The sequence below is a fragment of the Phalaenopsis equestris genome, unplaced genomic scaffold (genome assembly GCF_001263595.1).
Source record: "Phalaenopsis equestris unplaced genomic scaffold, ASM126359v1 Scaffold000564, whole genome shotgun sequence".
Lineage (NCBI taxonomy): Eukaryota > Viridiplantae > Streptophyta > Magnoliopsida > Asparagales > Orchidaceae > Phalaenopsis > Phalaenopsis equestris.
Window position 1 is genome coordinate 132121 of NW_018165004.1, and position 23444 is coordinate 155564.

Consider the following 23444-nt stretch of genomic DNA (forward strand, 5'->3'; position numbering starts at 1 on the left):
TAGGATTGAAAGCAATCCAAATGAAAATATATATATATAAGTGAGGAGAAGCTTGAGGAGACGCCTAATTAAAAATTGGCTTCACTTGGACCTACCTAAAGGGAAAACCTAAATACAGTCCCGAACTTATATTTATGGAATAACATATTTTACTAGAAATATTCTCATGAAGTTCCTATCGTTTGAATATCTTAAGTAACTTGATATTACAACATATAGTCATTCTTGAAATGAATAGAAAACTAGAACTCTTAAAACTTGATGACTAGATAGTCTTGTACCTACAGAGTTAATTTAATTACTTGAAATTTTTCTGAAAATCTCACTATAGTATTTACTAAAATCAAACTTATAGTATTTTTGAATTAAAACTTTACTACAGTAGATCATAACTTTTATGTAGTCCTAAAATTACTTGAAGACAAGTAAAAGTAAAGTTTGGGGAATTTTGACCAAAGGAAAATATGTTGTAATTTTCATACCTGTTTTATAATTTTTTTGATGATATTGCACTTTAAAGAAAGGTATTTTTTATGTTTTGTTGCAAGAATGATGAATTAGGGTCATCGGAGCAAAAAGATGCAAAAAGGAGCGAATTTGGAGTGAAAATGACCAAAATGTGAAGAATTGAAATAGGGCGCCGACGACGAGCCCAACGGCGCCGACGGCAAGATTTTCCCGAGACTCCAGAATTAATTCACTTAGAAGGTATTAATTCTTTTAGAAGGCCCGCCGACGGCGCCCTCGTGGACGCCGACGGCGAGATCAGCGGTTATGTCCAACCAGGCTTTGGATGAGGACAAATTTTGGAGGGGTGCTTAGGCAACTCTTGTGAAAGCTCATCCACAACTTTAAAAGAAGACTTTGGCTGAAAAATAGGGACGGGAGGCTCAAAATTAAAGTGTAGAAAAAGTGTAGAGAGTCTAAATTGTGAGGAATTCTTTGAGAGATTGTAAGAGTGGAGGAAAAGTCGGAGATTTCCTCCTCCTTGCCGCTTCGAAGAGGAATTATGTGTGCTGTAAAGAAAGGAAGAGATTCAGAGGAACTTTGAGGAGTTTTCTTGGGGAGAAATTAGAGATAAGTTTATTTATTGTTGTGGTTCGTATGACTTTGCTTTTATATATGAATTCCGAGTTTTGTTGTGTTTTCCCCATGAGATCTGAGTAGTTTTCCCTGTCTTTCTCCTTGTCTTGAGATTTGTGAAATGATGAAGCCATAAAAATGTTTAAAAAATTGTGATGATCTTTTTACTTTGATCTTAATTTAATTTCAATCTGGCCAATTGATTTATTAAAATATATTGAGTTTTGCAACTAAAGTGAAGATTACATCCAAGTTTCAGGGAGGTCAAACCCCTTGGAAGTTGGGTACAAATGAATGGGGAAATAATATTATCGGGCGTAGAAATTGAGATTTTAGAGTGACAGACTAAAATCCCTAATCCAATCCTATCATTTGGGTGCTAAAGTGTAGATATTAGCCCTCATGCAAGGGGAACGTGGGAGCTCCGAAGTGAGAGTCGGTATCCTCTCAGTCTAGCCGCAGATTCAGTAAACAAGCGTAGGATTAGTCAATGTTCTTTATGCCTGGACTAAAGGGTAAAAAATAGGTATGTTCTTATTTGGCATAATACAAATTGAACTAATTCATTTATCCATTCACTATAATTTCTTGACAAGGAGAATGATGCTTTCTTATATATTAAATATCACATTAAAAACCTCATTAGCATAATTAGTTATTTAAGAGCTATTAAGAAAATTACATATTTATTTCAATTGTCTATTAGTGACAGATAAACAAATTTAATTTCATTGTTGCGATTAAAGTATTACTTTTCTAAAATCTTAGTTCGTAGCTTCTAATCTTACTCCCTATGGTATCGATATATAGGACTCCATTAGAGCCCTATTTTACTTGAGTGATACGTATACTTGCATTGATAAGTGTGACTTTATAAGTATTGAATATTTATTACACCCATATTTATCGAATCAATAACTGTTATTAAGTGTTATTAAGTTTTGGTATTTAAGTTTTGGTATAGTTGCTGAGAAATTAATTCTTTTAGCAGCAATATTAAATACTTATATTTTTAAGCATATATAAAGTCGCGGTCAATATCCATACTCGATTATGATTGCTTTGGGGATGTCATAATATTTGATACTAGTTATAGACTAAATAAGTAAAATTTGTGTTGTGCTCCAATTGTCGGTGTGAACTACCACTGACAGAATGTTCTATTTGGAGTTGACTTTTTGTTAGATGAAACAGTTGACTCATTCAAGTGACTATTTAAATCATTTATCTGGATAATGGATAACAAGCATCCGAGATTAATATTTACTGACCGGGATCAAGCAATGGTCAGAGCCATTGAAGAGTATCTTCTACATACCAGACCTAGACTATGCCAATGACATATTTACCAGAAATTGTTTTCAAAAGTCCATTGTGGTGTGAGCACCAAGAGAGTCAATGAGTTCTTTTATAAATGCTTGGGTAGATGGAACTCCGAGGAGGAGTTTGAAGAAACCTTATGTATAATGATTGAGCTAGGAAATCTACACGACAATACTTAGTTGAATAGTTTGTACAATATTAGGAATAAGTGGCCAACGACCGTTAATAAAGAAATTTTTGGGATGGGAATCCTTTTAACACAAAGAAGTGAGACAACGAATAACATCTGTCATGGTGCCTCCAAGCCAACAAGCACCCTCACTGAAAGTTTCTTGGGTCGTGGAAATGTCATGAAATCTTGACAAAGAAATGAGAAGGATGAAGATTTTAAATGTGAACATTCTGCAATTTTTTCCGCTGTAAAAAGTAGTCCCGTGTTGAGGCAAGGTGCTTCAGTTTATACGAGGAAGTTATATTCAATATTTGAAGCAGAGTTGCTACATAGTTTGTGTGGACTTGCTGTGCAGTGCTCAACCCCAAAGATTATGAATTTTACATTAGAAACTTAGATAGTGAACACACAGACAAACCCTGGATTGTTAAAGTCGACAAAAGTAACTCTGAAATTACATGCAGTTACAAAAAATTTGAAATGATGAGTTTATTATGTGCTCACACTCTAAGAGTGCTTAGTCATGAAAATATAACAAAGATCCCTGATAAATATATATTATTACAGTGGTTTATCCATGCAAAGAGGGTTATATAAAACAACTATGGGTATAAAGATCTAAAGGACTCACAAACGTCACCAAGTTGTTCAAGTGGACTCATACATCGAACACACGTACATAAATTTGCATACCAGATCAGTATATTAACGCAAGGTAATGAACTTGCTGAGAAAAACATTCTGGAGACATTAAAGAAACTAACAATCGAATCAGAGACCATATTGAATGGGAGAGACCACCGGGAAATGCCAAGGTCAAAGAAGAAAAAGACACCAAATATACAACACAATTTGAACGACCCAACGAAGATGCGGCCAAAAGGAATACCTAATGCAAGTTTAAAAGGCTATTGGGAGAAGAACATGAAAGTAAAAAAGTAAGCATTACCAATAGTACTAGTAAACCTGTCTTCATGCATGTTGTGTTACAACTCCCTAACATGAAGCATTGTATTACAGGAAAGGACAAAGATGTTGGTTCAAGTCAAGATACATTTCATCCATTCGACCCAAACCCGTTTGCAATGTCAGATTGATATAGTCAGGTACATGACTTAAAATTCGAAATACTTTGTAATTTGTGAACTAATTTTGATTATACTTATTTACTAACATTCATTTTTTATTACCTAAAATCAGCAGGAATTGACGGTAAATTGCCGGTATCCCTGCCCACAGACACATATACGAGCTTATTGATGAACCTAAATGATATGTGAATTACCAAGAAACTGCAACGAATGAACGTAATATGGTAATAATGTAGTTTTTGCAGTGTTAAATCAATCTATTTTTTGTTATTTTGGAATTAATGTAGTTTCTGCAGTGTTAATATTGTTTAATATTTTGCTAGTTTATTATAGCCTGCGATTAATATTACCAACATCCTTATGTTATTTTTATACATTTCATTACAAAAATATGTCAAATAAACAGAAATAAACCCTTAATATTATGAGAATATTCATGCATATACGAATAGTATAAGCTAGTTGTGATTATATATTTTACGAGTTTCTTTTTAGACTACGTTGAATAACCCGTGTTGAATATTACCAAAATATTACCATAATACAACCAGGATATAATAGCGCTCGCTAAAAAATATATCCTGGCTTGATTGGAATATTCATTTACTGTATTCTCTACTCCGCAATTGTATCTTGGTTGTTCCGAGGATATATTTATAATATTAAGCTATTTTTATATATTTCATCATAAAATGGGTGAATAAAAAGCAATAAAACCTTATAATTACCATAATATTGACTAAATATGCCTGGAATAAGCTAGGATTGATTAAAATATTTTACGAGTTTTTTATAGCCAGCGTTGAATAGTCAGCGTTGAATATTACCAAAATACAACCACGATATAACAGTGCTCGCTAAAGAATATATCCTAATTTGATTGGAATATTCCTTTACTGTATTCTCCACTCTGCGATCGTATCTTGGTTGTTATGAGGATATATTTATAATATTAAGCTGTTTTTATATATTTCATCATAAAATGTGTGAAATAAAAAATAATAAAACCTTATAAATACGCCTGGATTAAGCTAGGATTGATTAAAATATTTTTAGATTTATCAACCTTAATTTGTAGTACCGACATTTGCCCCTGAAAACTCGAGACTCCAATAATTATCGTATTCAGGGTTCCTTAAAATTCAGTAAACCATTTCTCTTCGCCTTTCAGCAGCTCAAATATTGATTCCATATTTTTATTCGTTACAGTGTACATTGTCTCCAGGGCAATGTCGCTTGAAACAACTGACCCCATATCAAATGATATAGTTGCCTATGGTCTGCCTTTGAATTTCGGTGTTGGAACTGAACTGGGTAATCCTTCATTTAGATTGGAGAGCAGATAGCAGATTGAGCTCATCCTCTAAAAAATTGATCATGAACCTGCAATTTATTTAAAAAAGAAATACATTAATCATTAAAACTCCCAAATGAACATAAGATTTTATTTTTAAATAACAACTAAATGTAACTTGCCTATTCAGTATTCAACCTCTTAAATGTTATATCAATCTGTGATGAGTTCCAGTTTACATTTGTTGGCCACCTCAACATTTGAGGTCTGGCCTTAGAAGTGGCAAGAGTAACCAAAGAAGTGTGCTCATAAAATTAGAGCTGTGTAAAAAAAAAAATCATATTTTGCTTTGCACAAAAATAAATGTTTTTTGATGTTTATACTAGATACTAACCGTTAGCAAAAAAAGAAAACCATCTATAGATCCCAAAGGCCGGCTCTGCCTTATTTTGATGACTACTGCATTAATTTGCTCAATAAGGAATTCATAGAGCGCTGCAGATCAATTAAATGAAGAAAATATATGTACATTCTCGCCAAAGGTGTAAAGTCCTTTGGATACACTGAAATTACTGGAAGGAAAAAATAAATTGATAATAAAAAATTTATATACAATTGATTAAAAGGGGTAGAAGCCTCCCCGATTTTAAAGTTCAAAATACCATTCTTCATTTGGTGGGCATCCGCACCACATGATGGAACTTTCTTCCACTTTGGCACTTCTCCTCTATTTGGCTTGCCGATCAAAAGGACAACTTCATCAGGATTTATTCTCAGATCTTTCCCACCCATTATGAATACCATTTTTTCATGTTGTCAGCATTGCAATATTTGCAGTGTTAGAACATTGTCTTAGAAGAGATAAGGTGGAAGAGCAAAAAATTGATCAACATTCATCATTTTCAGCTCATTCATGATGTCTTCAGACATGACATACTTGACTTTATCGAGCACATCTCTCACTACAGACGACCGACATCTACATCTCATGGACCCTGGGTTTACAAACCTACATAAAACAAAATAATGCAAAAAATATTAGGGGTCATGTAATCATTCTTAAGTTGATATTTCAGTGTTATTTACTCTTTGTTAAGGTGTTTAGTGAAAGTGGGTTAGGTAGACATGTTTTATTTTGGGATTATTCTAGTAATATTTAAGCATTATTATGTTATCACTCAAGTATTTTTTAATGAATTATTTAAGTGATTTTAGTATTATTTCCGTTGTGTTATTTGGTGTTAGTTGTTATTATTAAAGAGAACCATGTATTATAATTGAAATTATTATAGTATTATTTATGTATTATTCTAGTATTATTTTGCTATTATTCTGGTATTATTTTGATAGTATTATTTAGGTATTATCCTGGTATTATTTCGGTTGTATAAATGAAATTCATGTTTTATTCAATCTTTTTCAGGTATTACTCGGGTAATATTTTGGTAATATTTAGGTAGTGCTAAGTAGTGTTAGTTTGATATTATTTAGGTAATATTCAGGTGATATTCAGGTAATAGTTCGGTAGTGTTAAATAGTGTTAGTTTGGTGTTATTATAAAAATTCAGGTTTTATTATGGTGTTATTCTAGTATTATTATAGTAATAGTAGGTGAACTTGTGATTTATTACTAAAAAATAATAAGTCTGAGCTAAAATACTACTCAAATATTACTCAAATACTACTATAATACTACTCAAATATTACCAAAAAACATTCACTCTGACCTAAATACCTGAGTGATTTGTTACTCAAATACTACTAAAATATTACTTGAATACTATATGGATGAATTTCTACAATCTGTTAATAGTCTTGTCAATGAAAGTAGAACCACCAAAATAAAAATTACCTGGATGAACCCTCTTGAATTTCCTTCTTCTTACGCTCTTTCACTTCGTTTTTCTTGCGTTTATTAGCCTCCATTGTTGAATCCTCTTCATTCTCAATTATCAACGACTCTTTGGTCTCCATTTTCACAAGGCTCTTTTTGGTTTCCGTCTGCCTGGACTCGGATTCCATCTTGGTAAGGAGAAATCACAACTTTACTTTGACCAGCGAACAACAACAGAAAACCCTAAGCTTTTCTGAATCCAAAACCCTAAACGATTGTCGAATGAAGGTGCTCCGCGCTCGTGCGACGTTTAGCTTTCCGATGATCTGACATTTTGGTGAGGCTCGCGATTTAATTTTTAGATGCTTCAGGTCGAACTGAGGCCGGGCTGCGTAGTAAGAAAATAAAAAATTAATTTTTTTAACTGTGGGGCCCGTATTTCCATGTGTTACATTTTAATTAGACATCAAACGCATACTTGCGTGCGGTGTCCGCACAAAATAAGGGCTCCAAAATCTTTACTCACGTACAACCATCATAGGAGATGAGAAATGTGTTGAGAATGGAAAAAGGATCAAGTAACTCAAATTAAAATATTCACTTAAATAATAATTTTACGTTCTTATGAATTTTAGGATATTTTGATTTGAAATGAAGTTTCACATATATTTTCCTACAATAATATAGGGAAAATTTTTCAGTTTGAACTCTAGACGTAGCTTTATGTGTGAACTCCAATAATATGCCGCCACGTGTGCTACATCACAGAGGTTATTTTGGGGTTATTGAAGAGAAACCCATATATTTTATTTCAATAACCCCAAAATAGTCTTCGCGGTTCCACTTCAATAACCCGCGGAGGTTATTTCAGGAGGTTTTTTGGGTTATTTCAAGGTTATTGAAGAAAAAAACTCATATGTTCCATTTCAATAACCCAAAAATAACACCGCGGAGATTATTTCGGGATTAATTTCAAGGTTATTTATGGGTTATTGAAAAGAAGCTTATAAATAATCTCGAAATAATCAAAAAATAGTACCGCATAAATTATTTTGAGATTATTTCTGGGGTTATTAGAGTCTGGAGTTCTGCAATAAAATTCACGGTTTCAGTTTAATAATTATTTAGATGAGGCAAATATAACACATATAAGGGTAAAAGAGACCTGCTACGTCCCGTTAGAGAATTTTTACATAATTTAGAGGGCATATTTCTAATATTTCGCTTAACAAGCCGACGGACACCGTGGCGGGGAAGCGTTCATTCCTCTTTTTTCCGGTCTTGCGCGCAATCTATCACTCTGCGCGCTATCTCCGCCTATCTCTCTTCGAGTGAGCGATGGGCACTTCGAAGGGTGGGAAGGAGAAGAAGCGCGAGCTCAACGATCGCGAGCTCAAGCTTCGCCAGCGCCTTCATGAGGCTCTGTCCCTCGGCATCAGGTTAAAAATCCTAACTTCGTTCCCTTTCTCGTTTCCGGTGATAAGAAATGGAGTCACTTTACTTGTGAGAAAGTGCCATTGAGATTAGGTGGTTCTTGTTCCTAGAATTTGGTTGGCTCGTACTGTTGAACACAGTTATGTCCGTGAATCACACCTCAGGAGTAAGGAAGGAAAAGAGAAAGAGTAGGATAAGACAGGAATTTCAGGAGAGAAAAAATTAGTAATTCCCTCATGGCCTTTCGGGAAAGTCTCCCTTTTACTATTTTCATATTTACGGTAAATAGACATACATTATGAAAGGTCGGTAACGCTCATAAGATTATCTATTGTCACTTGGTCATAGTAACCTGCAAAGCTGCCATTAATTTTACTGAATCCTGTTTTATCAGATTGTTATTTCACTCACTCATATTCTAGCAAGTCTTTTATTTGCTTATTGGTCGATCTTCTTGGTTCAGCCCGCGAGATAATTTACTCTGTGCCGGTTGAGAGCTTTTTGAGCTCGTTTGAGTTGATTATTTGACATGTGTTCCATCCATGGTCATCGGATTTGGTTCGACGTATTTTGATCATCATCTTCTAGTTTTCTAGTTCTCTCGTACATTAGTAGGCTGTAAGCTTCCATAAGAGCGAGATAATTAAATGAAACAACAGTTAATTCTTATTTGACTAAATCCTAGTAATTGATACTTCCTTGATTTCTGTGCACTTGATTACTTATAAATAGATGGTAGCTTCTTTTCAATTTTTCCTGCTTCTGTCCCCTTGTTCTGCGCTTCGGTCACGTTTCTGAGAGACTTCTTTCGATGGAAAAGTTCCTTGAATCATAGGCTCATCTCGAGTAAGGTTCTACTTCACATACTATTTGCTGAGGAAAAAGGCAAGAGATGCTTCGAGGGTGGTTGTAAGAAGAAATTGGCGGTGAAGAAGGGGAGAGACACGCTCTCAGGCCATGTTGGATCTTCTAGAGCAACTCCCAGGGTACTCTGCTTGCTATTGTGGATATTCCTTGGACAACCTTTGTCGTTCACTCATCCCATATGCCCGTGCCTCCCGTCACAGTCCCTAGTTTGGTGGAAGGTAGGCTTTCATGCCATACATTGGCTCTTGGTCGTTGCATCAGATGCACCCCAAGAGTCATATGTATGAAATGATCAAAGTTATTGGTCCGTTCTATTGTTCAGTCAAAGCATTTTGTGGTTGCTTGTCGGTTGATGATTTTATAAATTGTCAGGAATGACAAATGACAAGATCCCTCAGAGTTTGAATGAGGCTCCATCGACGTCGATTGAGATTGTGGGGCAGATGATGGAAGGATTCAATCAACCCACCAAAGGAGGAGATCAGGAGATGGTCAGCCGTTTTTCTGAGATCGAGAGCTCTCTAGCTTGTGATGCGGGTATCCAGCGGATTGCAGAGGCACATACTGTATTGACTCTCATGGCTCAGTTGGAAGAGGAGCTATCAGTGGTCAAGCATATTGTGTCTACTCTGCAACAAGACTTTGTAAGTTCACAAGAGCCGTCCCAATCTCTCCAGTTTTATATAAAGTCCAATAGATTAGGTCAGTTTAAGTCTAATGGCAAGTTTTTGTTCCGGATGCTGGTTTGGCTGGGGGATGCCTCGGTTGAAGCTGCACCAGACCCATGTATTCCCTATTTTTTCTCTGTGTAATGCAGGAGATTTGTAATGATTGCATGTGATAATATTTCTTTTAAGTGAAATGACATCTTCAATTTTTATATTAGTATTTTATGGTTTAGTTTTTCGAGGCAACTGGTCCCCGTTTTGTCTTACGACGATTGAGATTTACTTAGACTCTATAAATAAATGTTTGATAGCTGAAAGAATGCTTTTCTCTTCCTATTCCTTTTTTTTCGTCGTGCTTCGTTTTGCCTTCAACTTGGAAATGACTCTCCGATGTCAGGGATCAGCTCCCTCGTGCGCCTCGTCGCTATACTCCCCATGACATGGTGATAACTCCCTAATCTGTTTCGTCAAACATGTCACAGGTGGAGGTGTTGGAATGTCAATTATGTCATGTTATTTTCCCTATCGTTCACCTTGGGTAGCCAAATAGAACGAGAGAGCGAACATTGTGAGGGAGAATGAGATGGTATGCTGGGACCAGCTTTTTCTCGGCCTTTGGTTACCTTCGTGCGAGAAGCTATGTGCTATTTTGATCCTCTATGGGGTTGCTCTCCCTACTTAATTGTCATTATAATGTCTTTCATGATTTTTGCTCGCTAGAAGGAGATGGTATGGTCAATTGAGCTTATTGGGCATTTATTTTCCTTTAGATTGTACCTCGAGGTAGACAAACTTTTCATCCACAGTTCATTTTTACTTTGTCCATCTTGAGAATAAGGTCAAGGACTGGAAGTTGAAGTTTGGCTTTGCCATTTCTCAAGTTGGCTGGACAGCCCTACGACTCCAAATGACTTTCTTTCAAAATCGAAAGGAAAAGTTTCAGTGGAAGTGCAACATGAAATTGAGAAGGTCGAATGGGACATATTGGTCATCTGCCAGTATTTGAAAAATTCCACGATTAACAAAATGCTAGCTTCCGAAAGGTTTGGTGAGATGTCCGAGGATGACTGGTGTGTTTTAGACGCCATGCATGCTGAGTGAGAAAAACTAAATATTGCTATGATCGCCGAGGAGGCGGGGGAAAATCACTGAGGGTTTTGTAGGTAATAGTCTTACTTTATCTTTCTTGTTTGACTGTCATTTTTTTGAAAAAGGGGACTGATGAGTTGATCATTATTTGAGGGGCTGACCTGCCAAAAGAAATGATAGCCGACGGACAATATATGTCCTAATCAGACGATGGTCTCAACCAAGGTGGGTCCCCTAAAGGGTGTTTTGGCCCCTGTGATGGTCTCATTAGGGAACATCTATCCTGATCTCGAATTTCCCTTAGTGGAGCAAAGGAGTGCTATTATTAGGATTTCTTCACTTGAAACTTTTTTGCGGGAACTGAAGATAGAGAGCTGGGGGATGAAGGGTTGTCACGTTGGAGGGATGTTTTTAATGTCAGGAATTAACCAAAACGAGAACAGATGATCGAATAGGCAAAATCATTTATCTGTTATTTTATTATATTACTAATAGTTTAATATTAAATTTAATTAGACTTATAACTTCTGATTTTAATATCTTTCAATCCTTTAATAATTATATACATAGTATTATATATTGAATTGATCATTTTGACACGTAAAATTTATAAAATTGGTTCTATTGAAATCTGAGAGATTCAAAATTTGGGCTATATTTTAAAGTTGCCAAAATTTTTACTCAATTTCACAAAATTGGTTGTTACAGTCAAGGTCGCCTCTATTGAGCCATTGCTGATGATCCCAAGTATTGCAAGCAATGAGAAGTGGATCCATTGGAATTGGATCCCTGGGAAAGTGAGTGGTGTCGAAAGGGGAAGGCTCCAGTTGAAGAGCCTTCTCAAAAGCGTTAGTTGGCGGTTCCCTATCGGGTGTCTCGACTGATGTGGGTCCCTTGGCACGGGTAGCGACGAGGGTAATGATAAGCTGAGGAGGCCGATTTGCTCAGGTCGACTTTATAAAGAATTAGAATTCCTTGAATCTTGTTCTGCTTGACATGCTCTTGCTCTGGCTCCCATTAGTGCTTCTCTTTTGGTGACCAAATATTTTTCAATTTTTGATTTGAAGAAGCTATCCATGGAGGCAACCCATTTACACGCATTAGCTTGACGGGCTTCTGACGCCTTGGCAATCTCTTGCCGTCCTGAGTGCCAAATGCATCAGGCTCTACAAAGCAAGGTGAGTGAGTTGAAGGTGAGGTAGGAATCGAACACCGCCCGGTGTTTGTGTATTGTGAATACGCACGAAAGTCATAATGGACTTTCTAATATTTTAAATCTTATGTGAACTCTCTTTGGGCCCCGACATGTTGGTTCTAACCACTAAACCCGATGGTGATGGTACATGACCCTAGCCATTCAACCAAATAGTGATGGCTTGGGGTCACAACCGCTCATCCAGGTGGTGACAGCTCAGGACCACCCATATGTGGCTTTGCAAAAGAGCTAAGAGTTGGTTTAAGTTTTTAAATGGGGTGGGCTTCATCACTAGGAATTAACCAAAACGAGAACGGATGATCGAATAGAGAAAATCTTTTATCTGTTATTTTATTTATATTACTAACAGTTCAATATTAAATTTAATTAAACTTATAACTTCTGATTTTTATATCTTTCATTCCTTTAATAATTATATACATAGTATTATATATTGAATTGATCATTTTAACACGTAAAATTTTATAAAATTGGCTCGATTGAAATCCAAGAGATTCAAAATTTAGGGTATATTTTAAAGTTGCCAAAATTTTTACTCAATTTCACAAAATTGGTTGTTACAGTCAAGGTCGCCTCTGTTGAGCCATTGCTATTGATCCCAAGTATTGCAAGCAAGGAGAAGAGGATTCATTGGAACTGGATCCCTGGGAAAGTGAGTGGTGTCGAAAGGGGAAGACTCCAGTTGAAGAGCCTTCTCGAAAGCGTTAGTTGGCGGTTCCCTCTTGGGTGTCTCGATTGATGTGGGTCCCTCGGCACGGGTAGCGACGAGGGTAATGATAAGCCGAGGAGGCCGATTTGCTCAGGTCGACTTTATAAAGAATTAGAATTCTCGGAATCTTGTTCTACTTGACATGCTCTTGCTCAGGGTCCCATTAGTGCTTCTCTTTTGGTGACCAAAAGTTTTTCAAGTTTTGATTTGAAGAAGCTATCCATGGAGGCAGCTTGTTTACACGCATTAGCTTAACGGGCTTCTGACGCCTTGGCAATCTCTTGCTGTCGTGAGTGCCAAATGCGTTAAGCTCTACAAAGCAAGGTGAGTGAGTTTAAGGCGAGGTAGGAATCGAACACGCCCGGTGTTTGCGTATTGTGAATACACACGAAAGTCATAATGGACTTCCTAATCTTTTAAATCTTATGTGAACTCTCTTTGGGCCCCTACGTGTTGGTTCTAACCACTCGACTCGATGGTGATGGTACATGACCCTAGCCATTCAACCAAATAGTGATGGCTTGAGGTCATAACCACTCATCCAGGTGGTGACAACTCAGGACCACCTATATGTGGCTTTGCAAAAGAGCTAAGAGTTGGTTTGAGTTTTTAAATGGGGTGGACTTCATCACTAGTCTTCTAGGATAGTCAATGGGAAAGTCATATGGCTAGATCCTAGACTCTAAGGAGAAAAGAAATGAAGACCACAAAATGAGGTTAACATGAAATAGTCAAGGTAGTGAATTTAGGGAATAAGCTTTTATAACTGTCATCGATGATAAATATGAGTAATTATATTCTTATTTATATTAAATTAATATTTTATTAAATGAATAATTGCTTTGTTAATTGGTTTAAAAATAAATATTTACTTCTGTCTTGCATTTTGAAAGTTTGAAATATGTCTCATAAATGGGAGGAAAATAACTAACATATGAAAATATATTTTAAAGTAATTTAAATTGATAAGAAATGAAATATAAATATTTGAGTCATATAGGATTGCTCCCAGAAGATATTGACAAATGATACGATGTACCCGTACATGATAAAGGAAATGATAAATGTGTAGCTTCAGATGCAAATTTTGAGAATACATTCGGGTATATTTTTGAGGATACCTTTGGGTGTGATGGTAATCTTGTTATGACTCTTAAGGAGGTTAAAAATGGTAAATACTTAAATTGAAACGAGAAGGGATAAATTTAAAGTGAAACTTTATAGTTTTATAAAATAATGAACTACAATTGTTTTGATCATTCATCCTTATCATTTGCATATAAATTTGATGTATATTAAGATTATAATTGTTCAATAAGTCAAACTTACCGTTGAATTTAATAGTTTCTTTCAGGAAAAGAAAAACTGTCGATTGATGTCTGAAAGGAGAGACTTAGTTTAGGAAAGAAGAGCTACAACTGATAGGTACTCTGTTATGGTGTTGTGATTATAGTTTCCTTTTGCACTATTTTTTTTTGGATAGTGATATACTGTTGTGTGGATATAGATATTTTACTCGCAGATTATGTTGTTATTGTTAGATGATTTAAATTTCTTATGTATATTTGTGGATTTCTGAGCGACTCTTTATTATGTTGGAAGTCTTAAATCTACATACAATAAATTAAATGTTAATACTATCATACCACAGTTCATGACTAAGTTAATTCTAAGTTTTTCAGGCCTGGTCGTGGTACTTCTGTAGTGGGCCCCACTCATGCTTCAATCATAGTAAAGAAACTAAGACGCACTGATCAAGGCCTTGTACTGATAGATCAATTTCTCTATGGCTCTCGGATTGCAATTCATGTGCTTCTTTAAAAGGAGGCCAACCCCTTCTTATTTTTTTCCCTCTTTTTTGGTTTATTCGTATTTTGTGAGCCCTCCTGGAGATCTATATATACATATATACCTTTCTCCTATACAAAAAGGTAGCAATATAAATTTTAGGGAGCTTTTCTCCATCGTTTTATTTTCTAAATTGACCATTCAAAACTTGTGAATGCTTTGGAATCCTTAAAACAATACAACTTTTACTACTTGAAAGTTTTTCATAAAAACTTATGATAACACAACCGCTGCACCGTTTGAGATTTAAACATGCATAAATCAACCCCCAAGGCAGCTATTTAATGAGCAGAAATCATGGTATCACATTATGGCTCTCTTTTAGGATTTTTTATCGGTTGGCTTACATGTAGATGACTGTGAAATACCATTGATAATTCATGTTTTTTATAATCTGAATGTATGATCACATATAGTAAACAACTTAATTAATTAGGTCGAAGGTTATACTTAAGAGTTTGCTACAACTTTTTTTTTAATTAATTAATTAATTATTTTTAAAGTTTGCTACAACTTTGTTTAATTAAATTTATCTTAGAAACTTCATGAATTGAATAGGTTTCTCTCATTAACCTTTGTAATCTTTGCCAAGCTATTCTTTTTACTGTTTTTTGGTTTATCTGATTTTATATTTTTTGCATATGTGGCAGGCTGATTGATGGGAAAGGTAAGAGATGGCAATGTTTTGATGCTGAAATTCAGTGGCATGCTCTTCGAGCAATGGATGCTTTTACTGAGTGTATGTCTTCTGCTCCCTTGCAACATCCTCTACTAAAGGTGATCAGAATCTACTGCAATACTAATAATAATAACAGTCAATATTTTGCTAGTGAAGAGCATAAAAATGTGTTCTGATTGTAAATACTTTTTGTTACATATGTGTCATTCTTTGAAGTAGTACTTACAGTGAATGGGATATAAATGAAAAAAATTTACAAAATTCATCATATCCCCCTTGTGTTTGATACCAACGTATGCTGCTTTGGCCTAATTTGCTGTTGTTTTTTGCAGATGATAAATTGCAAGCTTATTTGTGCAATTTATGAGTATTCTTAAACCGATTTGAATTTTTCATTTCTTTATGGATAAATTGAACTATTTCTTGAATCCCAACCATCTGTTGAACAAAAAATGATTTCCATCCTCTTTCATTTGTAAGTTTGCATTTTCTTCTGCCTTCCACCCATTTTTTGACATGCACTTGCACATAATTCTGTCGCAATCTTCCCTGTTTTCCTCATTCCACTCCTATTTTTTTTCTCTACTAACCGGTTAGATTCTTGAATTCAACTCACTGCATGAAAATTTTAGAAGTTTAACCAATTTTGGTTTGCTTCTCTTTTGGATTTTAGGAACTAAAGCATTTTGGTTTTGATTCAGATGTACCTACTAGATTTTGGCTTGAGTTTTGTCTACCCTGGGGAGCGAACGCCACACCCCCCACCTCCCCCAAGGTTATTTGAAAGTTACATATTGTATTTAATATCAAAAAGCAAAAGGTACAAAACTATGCATTTACAATGTGATCTCTACCCCTCTAGAGGCAAAAAAGAGGAGGATCTTTATTTACATGCTTCAAAACAAGACTATCATGTAAGGCAGTCACCGAGCAAAAATGATTGCCTTATTGCACTTCTTTTGAATTAAGTGGAAGAGCACCTGTTTGGACTGTGAAAATAATGTGAGATCAGGACCATCTTTGGGTTAAGTGCAACATATTTTTAATATTAATGTTCTGATGAAGAAAGTTGATGGCATTGATGTTGTCCCCCTCAATGATAATCCTCTTCATCTTCAGCATCAATGACTCCAGCATTTTCTTGATGGGAAAGGCAGCTGTAAGTTCAACCTTCGCAATGTCCTAATATCCATGTCCAGCTGTATTGAATTTAGTCTCCCTGCTTATTATGGATGATCACACTCATGCCCACAGCAAGAGGAAGTAGTGCCCCATTGGCATTCGACTTGATTCAACCAGGATTAAGATAAATTATTTGAAAAAAAATCAATAGTCATCATAATCAATTTAAGGAAAATTAAGTATAAAAAATATATGAAAAATTAAGTATAAAAACTATATGAAAAATTACCAACGAATGTTGAACTAAAAGGTTCAACAAATCAATCCTTAACTATTCTCAAAAGACATCTAGCTATTTAACCATATCCTAAATTTAATTTTAAATTATGATCAAACATGCATGATTTTGAAAATTTATTCTCAAAATTAAAGAATAATAATCTTGCTACAATAGAAGAAATTGATTCTGAAATTGAAGAAATTTTTTCATAAAAAGAAGCAATTGATGAATTATTTGAAAAAAAAATCAATAGTCTTCATAATTAATTTAAGGATTTAGAGTTAAACTTTTTCGAAGTAAAAAAAAAAAAATTTTTTTTATATATATATATAGAAAAATGCCGCTTGATAAACATTATTATATAATGGCAACTCAATTTGTTTTTTTCGAAGATAATACTGAAAGGTAGGCAAATCAATTTGTTTTATTCGAAGATAATATTGAAAGGTATCAACATGTTTATGTTGTCACACAATTCTATGAATGAAGCAGATGTGGTCAAATTGAGATTTGAATTCAAGAGACTCTACTTAGAATACTGAAATACGTCGCTCGTCACAATTAAGAAGAAAGTTAGCTCCCTTAGTAGCCAAAATGATCACCTATAACTTTGCATGTATTCCCATAGAATAGTGTGACAATTGTTTCACTCGAAATGAAAAATAAGATTTGTTAAGAGAAATAAAGTTTGAAGATGTTAACATTCCAAATACATAAGCAATATATAATGTTATAATCACAATATTAGAAAATTTTATAGGAAACATTTTAGATAATGGTGGAAAAATCAAATCATTATTATAAAAGTTAAGTTTTTCGACATTAACACATTTTAGATGATATAGAGATGTGTCTATGAGTCGAGTAATCCAATTAGGCGATGTAGGTTATCTGCATTCAAAACAAAAGTTTATTGAAGATCTTCTTAACTTTTTTGCTGAAAAGGGTGAGAGAGTCCTTAAAGCTTCTAATAAAATAATTCCCTATAAAATATTAACATATGAAAAAATAATTAATAATTGCATCACAACTAGTTTAGAAATCTGTTCAGAAATCAAGCTTAACCATCAACTTAAACAATGGAATTCTACGAAGAAAATAATTAGGCCAATTCTCCGAGCAATTTCTAGTTATTTTAATGTAATTCTAAGTGGTGGAGATAATGTGAAGTGAGAGAGAATTTGAAGATGATATATTATGAAGCATTCTCGAGAAAAATCTTATGAGTGAAAAGCCACTGGTACCATCAATAATAACTATTGAAAATTGTATAATTAACTAATGGAGAAGGGAGCAGAAGGAGAAGAGTTGCCAAGAAATGATAGGTCTTATGGAATAGAGTGGAGAACCAATGAGATTTAACTTAATGACTACGTGAAAGATCAATGCCAGGTTATTGTGGCAAATATTGAATAGAACCATAAAATCTATACCAAGATTTGCTTTAAGTAGGGGTCAAATGCATAATGTTAAGATGCAAAGCATTGCATCACTCACACTTCATAACCAAATGATGGACATGACAAATTTATCGCTTTATTTTAAAGTGCAATATTAAAGAAGTTGATTTTTGCATCTCATCTTATATTTATACTAGGGGAACCACGCAGACTGTATGATGTCGTGCAAAGTCAATTTTTTTAGGAGAATTGATGGTTTGATTTTGCTTCATCTGTTGACACTAGTTAAAGTTTCTTTTCCTGGCTAACATGTCTTCTAATGTTGTTCCTTCAGTGGAAAATGTATGCATGTTTTTTCTTGCTGGCATATTTTGGTCATTTTTAATTTTATCAATGTTATGTTGGAATATTCCAAGCTTTTCAATTGTGTCTTGTTTATTGACTATGCCAGGACTCCATTGCGGATATGCTTGTAGCCTTGGAAGGAATACTTCAATCTGAAAATGAAAGGATTTTGAGCCTGACAGTGGAAGTTCTTACGAAGTTATTGAGTAGGCTAGGAAGTTCTATACGGCAATTTCATGTGGTTGAGGTAGTTTTTGCTCTATCACGATTGTTATTATCATCCCACCCGATGGTTACTATTTCATCTGTGGTTGCGTTGAAATACATCCTGACAAACTTTGGTAGCATGAGCCCTAAGTTCTACGTGGGAGTTTGGAATGCTTTAGAAAATGCCAATACAGTATGCAACATTTCTCTTGCTCTACAGGATTACGTAGTGGGAATATCATCTTCTGAGTATTTCATGCAAATGAGCTCACTTCTGAAGATTATAATGTGGAAGTGGCCTCCCTCTAGGTATCATGTTTGGAGCAACAAGAATTTGATGGCTAAACTAGAAGGCGGATTGTCTGATTCGGATTCTAACATCGTTGTTAGCATTCTGCAGTTGTGTTCTGCCCTAGGTATCAGTAAACTTTGTCAATTCTCTATATTGGTCTCATAAAGCTTATTTGAGATTATTTTCTGAATTTAATCTTCTTTATCATTAAAAGACACTAATTTGTTTCAGCTCTTTGTGGTAATGGGGCACTGAAGATTTTAGAAAACAAGGAGCTTATTTCTAAAATTGTGTGTGCCTTGGAAAGTTCACGCCCTCATGATGTTCGAGTTGAGGCGCTGAAAACATGTCAACAATTATCGGTACTAATTATGAAGCAGAGAATTTTGTAACATTTAGTGTTCATAATGCATAATAACTCTCTCTTTTAACAGACATCTCAAGAAGGATGCTCAAAGCTAACCAACAGTCACGGTGAATCCATTGTTAAAGGAATAGTTGCTGCAATGAGTGAATTGCGGTCATCAGATTTTAGGAAGGTCACTCCTGATCAAATGAATTTAGTGAAGGAAGCATTTCGATCTGCATTAATTACTCGCTGGGCCGGTATTCATCATTCCTGTTTCTGGAAACTTAAGGTGGATAGGATCCTTTTTGGTGTTCTTTTTGGCAGTACCAGCTCCGCTTTTGAAAATCAAATTGTATTCCATTCTAATAAAATTTTAACTAAACTTCCTAGTAGCAATATTGACTTAAGACCATACATTTGGAATATTCTTGGATGGATTGCAGTGCATTGTGCAGAAGATTTTCCCAACAATGGGAAATCAGGATACTTAGAAACACTTATTAACAATGCATGGTATGTTTTGCCTACTTTTCCAGAATATCAGTCTCTCATCTTAGGCACTGCTGATTCCAGCTATATGGATATTCCTTTGTTTTTGAAATGTGCATTCTAGTTCTGATTCCTTTTCACCTCCTTTTTGATACAGTGCAATGGCCAATGAGTTTTGGATTAATGGGATAACATTCTTATCATCTGAAAGCTGTGAAGTTGAGCTTGTTTCTAGGGCAGTCTTACTGATGGTTTTTTCACCCTGCAAGTATATTTCATCACAAGCAAGGACTTGTCTGTCAGAAGTGGCCAAGACTTCCGGTGATAAATACCTTGAGAAGTTAATAACTTGCTTGATGTTAAATTTTAGAGAAGATGTCTCTCCAGTTTCTTACAGTCTTCATACTTTCCTTATAAGTCTAGCTTGCTATTCAACTTTGCCATTATATCAGCAGTTCATAGTTCAAAGAAAAGGCATAGATCTATTGGTTTCTATAATTAGGAAGTGCTTGGAAAGTGAGATACATGCTAGCAGGTCAGGCATTACATCACATCTGCATGGTTCCTGTGACGGAGAATTATGTTGCTGGAGTAATATAGAAGATTGGGAAGGTGGGGACCTGATCTTATTTCATAGTCTTCAGATACTTTCTCAATTGGCACCTTTCTCTAACTTAATATGTGATTATTCCAAGATAATCTCGAGAGATTATGCGACCTCTAATACTTCTGGCGGTATGGCTGAATCTTTGTTCAAGTGTCTTAGCACTATATTAGAAAACAACTATAGCCCTGGAATTAAAGGGTATGCTCAGTACACGTTAAGCTTTTTTGGTCTATATGGTTATCCAAGCAAGTTTGGCAAACGGATGTATAGAGCACTCGCTGAAGATGAACTTGCTGACATACAATTTCTGCTTTCAAGTGATCAGCGTTTGAGAGTTCATGGTGCCATTCTTGTGGCTAGCTGTCCTTATCTTCTGCCTCCTAAAGAATCTTTCATTAAGAAGAATTTGTTGGATTGTGAATCTTTCAAAAAGAGTAGACAGCACGGAACAATTTTCAGACATGAAGTAAAACTTTCTGAACATGTTGATTGTTCTGCGTTTGTGAAGATTCTGGAATATGTTTATACAGGGTTCGTTATTGTTAAAGATGATGAGGTTAAACCTGTACGCATTCTAGCGAAGCAATGTGGCTTGAATTCCCTGTCATATATGCTTAATAGAAAGCTGCCAGCATGGGGAGTTTCTGTCTCAAGCTGTGATTTTAGCCATGCGCTTGAACAAGCAGAACATCATCTTTCGTAAGTGTAATGTTTGGCAAAATTAATACAAGGGCCATGTACATACATACCATATAATTCTTATGTAATTACTTTCCTAACACCTCAACATTCATATTTACATGCATACCATTCAATCTTCAACATCACATCCAAAAAACCACCATCACTACCTATTTAAAAGTGAGATGCACCTTTTCTGCATAGGGTTATGACTCCAATGTGTTATAAGTGCAAATATCAAACGTTGGGCATTAGATATGTAAATGCTTAAGAATTATGTAGTATGTATGTAAAATTCCCTTTAATAAATTGAGTCTATTTTCTCAGATAAATTACTGTGCAAATACATAACAAATTGTAATGATTTTGTTAAATGAAAATATAGATGGGATTCTTTCTTGTCAATTCTACTAGTTAATGACTCGGTTTTGACGCTCGAATTATATGGTGAGATTGGTGTCAAGCTTTTTGTGTGAAAAAAATGAAAACGGGTTATATTAATTTGTGCAAGTTATAAATGTGTTCACATTGGATTGATAGCTATATAATTCGATGCATGAAAGTGTAATTACTATGAAAGCATAATACAATCTTGAGTTTTGGCTGAGAAGGAATTGACAAGAGAGAGAAGAGGGGAAGAAGGAGAATTATACCGTAGTTAACCTAAACCATAATAGAAAAATCAAATATTATTATTGGAAAGTCGATCAGGCTATTGCAACTCACATACTGAAAGAAAATTACAACCAACTATAAGGAAATAGGAAGTAACAACACACCTATTACACATCATGTGGCTAGGGTTGGATCAAGGGTGGTGGAGATGGGTCGGTGAAGGTTGGACGGTGGTGGGATGCTGAACGAGATGGTCAACAAACAAAAAACAACAAAAATGATGGTTTTATGGGTTCTGGAAAGCAAGCATGCAACTGATGTCGATGTAGCGTGGCTATCCGACATGAGGACAACAAGGGCGGCTAGGTATGGGTGCAAATTCTGACAGTGGACAACAAGTGGAAGAGTTTGTGCAACAGTGAAGGTAGGAGATGGGGGCAGCAATGGGAAGGGGAGAACTGCAGGGAAGACAGCTACAGGAAGCTGTCCGAGTGGATTTAGTAGGGATGGAGCGGTCGAGATCGATGTGGGAGGAGACGAAAGGGCATAGGTGTGACGACCCGACCCGACCCAAGATTTGGAATTAACCAAGGCAGGTAAAAACGGTTGGATGGTTAGAACTAAATTTTCTTTATTATTTTATCATTTAACAAATGAAAGAATCACTAAACAAATTAAATTAAAGTAATATATTTAAATTTATTTCGTTACTATTTGCTCGAATCTTTTATAAACATTTTCTTATATATCGCTTATTTTTTAATCACTTAATTAAATCTGAAATATTAATTTAAAACAATAATAAACTAAACAAAGCTAGTGAATATTAATACTCTTAAAATACAATAATAATATAATAAAAAAATAGAAAAATGCATGTTAAGTTTTTTAATTAATTAATATATGATGTTATTTAATGAAGATTACAATATTAGAGTATATATATCATTTTATATCCGTACAATCATCATAAGAGCACCGTCTAAAAATTATACTATTTAAAAGTACTTCAATATCAGTATCTTTTTCTATTTACGTGCATGAGTATATTAGTGTTTCTTTGCTAGTACAATAAAATTGTGACTCTATCATAGACAAACATGCACATACAAGCATACTATAAAAATATTACTTTCTAATAATAATCACTTCATTCTCATTTGCATATCAGTCAATATTATTGTAAATGATCAAATTTTTATGTTAATTTAAATAAAGCTGAGCACATAGGTCATTCTAATAATAGATAAAAAATTCAATAGAACCATAAATCATAGATATGTAATGCTATAATATTGAATGCATTTGGTGAAGAAGAAACAAATATCACTATAACAAAAGAATATGAGCACTCACCTCGATGACTTTAATTTATTGTTTTGCCTTGATGTCCACTCTTTTAAAATTGAAAGCCTAAAATAAACATAACATTCATATTAAAATTTAATTTATTTAATATGTTATTACAAATTTAATAATTTATTATTTTATTTTATTTAATCTTGCCAAATTTATATTCTATATATATATATATATTAATAATATTATTAAATTAATTAAATTTAAATTTAATAAAGCTTACGTGATCCTTAATGCACGTGCAAGGGCCTCTTCCTCTCAGTGAGATCCGGATCGCATGAGAGCTGGCTTTGGCTCGTTCCCGCAGGAACTCAACCTATTGCCTCTTCTTTCTCTGCGCGATGTTTTTTCTTTTTTTCTTTTCGTAGATTGGCTAGAGCATGGGCTCTCC

General features: G+C 34.8%; 1 protein-coding gene across 3 annotated transcripts in view; it reads left to right on the plus strand.

Annotated features, from left to right (window-relative positions):
• Positions 1 to 8040: 8040 nt before the first annotated feature.
• LOC110029341 (BTB/POZ domain-containing protein At1g04390) overlaps positions 8041 to 23444 on the plus strand; it is a 42598-nt gene continuing 27194 nt past the window's right edge. The window contains exons 1-7 of one of the 3 annotated variants that reach the window (XM_020731589.1): positions 9235 to 9316; positions 9471 to 9742; positions 15279 to 15367; positions 18561 to 19077; positions 19185 to 19315; positions 19388 to 19815; positions 19949 to 21097. In XM_020731589.1, coding sequence (XP_020587248.1) covers positions 15287 to 15367; positions 18561 to 19077; positions 19185 to 19315; positions 19388 to 19815; positions 19949 to 21097 — 2306 coding nt within the window. In that variant the 5' untranslated portion in view covers positions 9235 to 9316; positions 9471 to 9742; positions 15279 to 15286. Of the gene's footprint in view, positions 8237 to 9234; positions 9317 to 9470; positions 9743 to 15278; positions 15406 to 18560; positions 19078 to 19184; positions 19316 to 19387; positions 19816 to 19948; positions 21098 to 23444 lie in introns of those variants that run through there. The other 2 variants (XM_020731587.1, XM_020731588.1) reach the window with 2 other exon arrangements.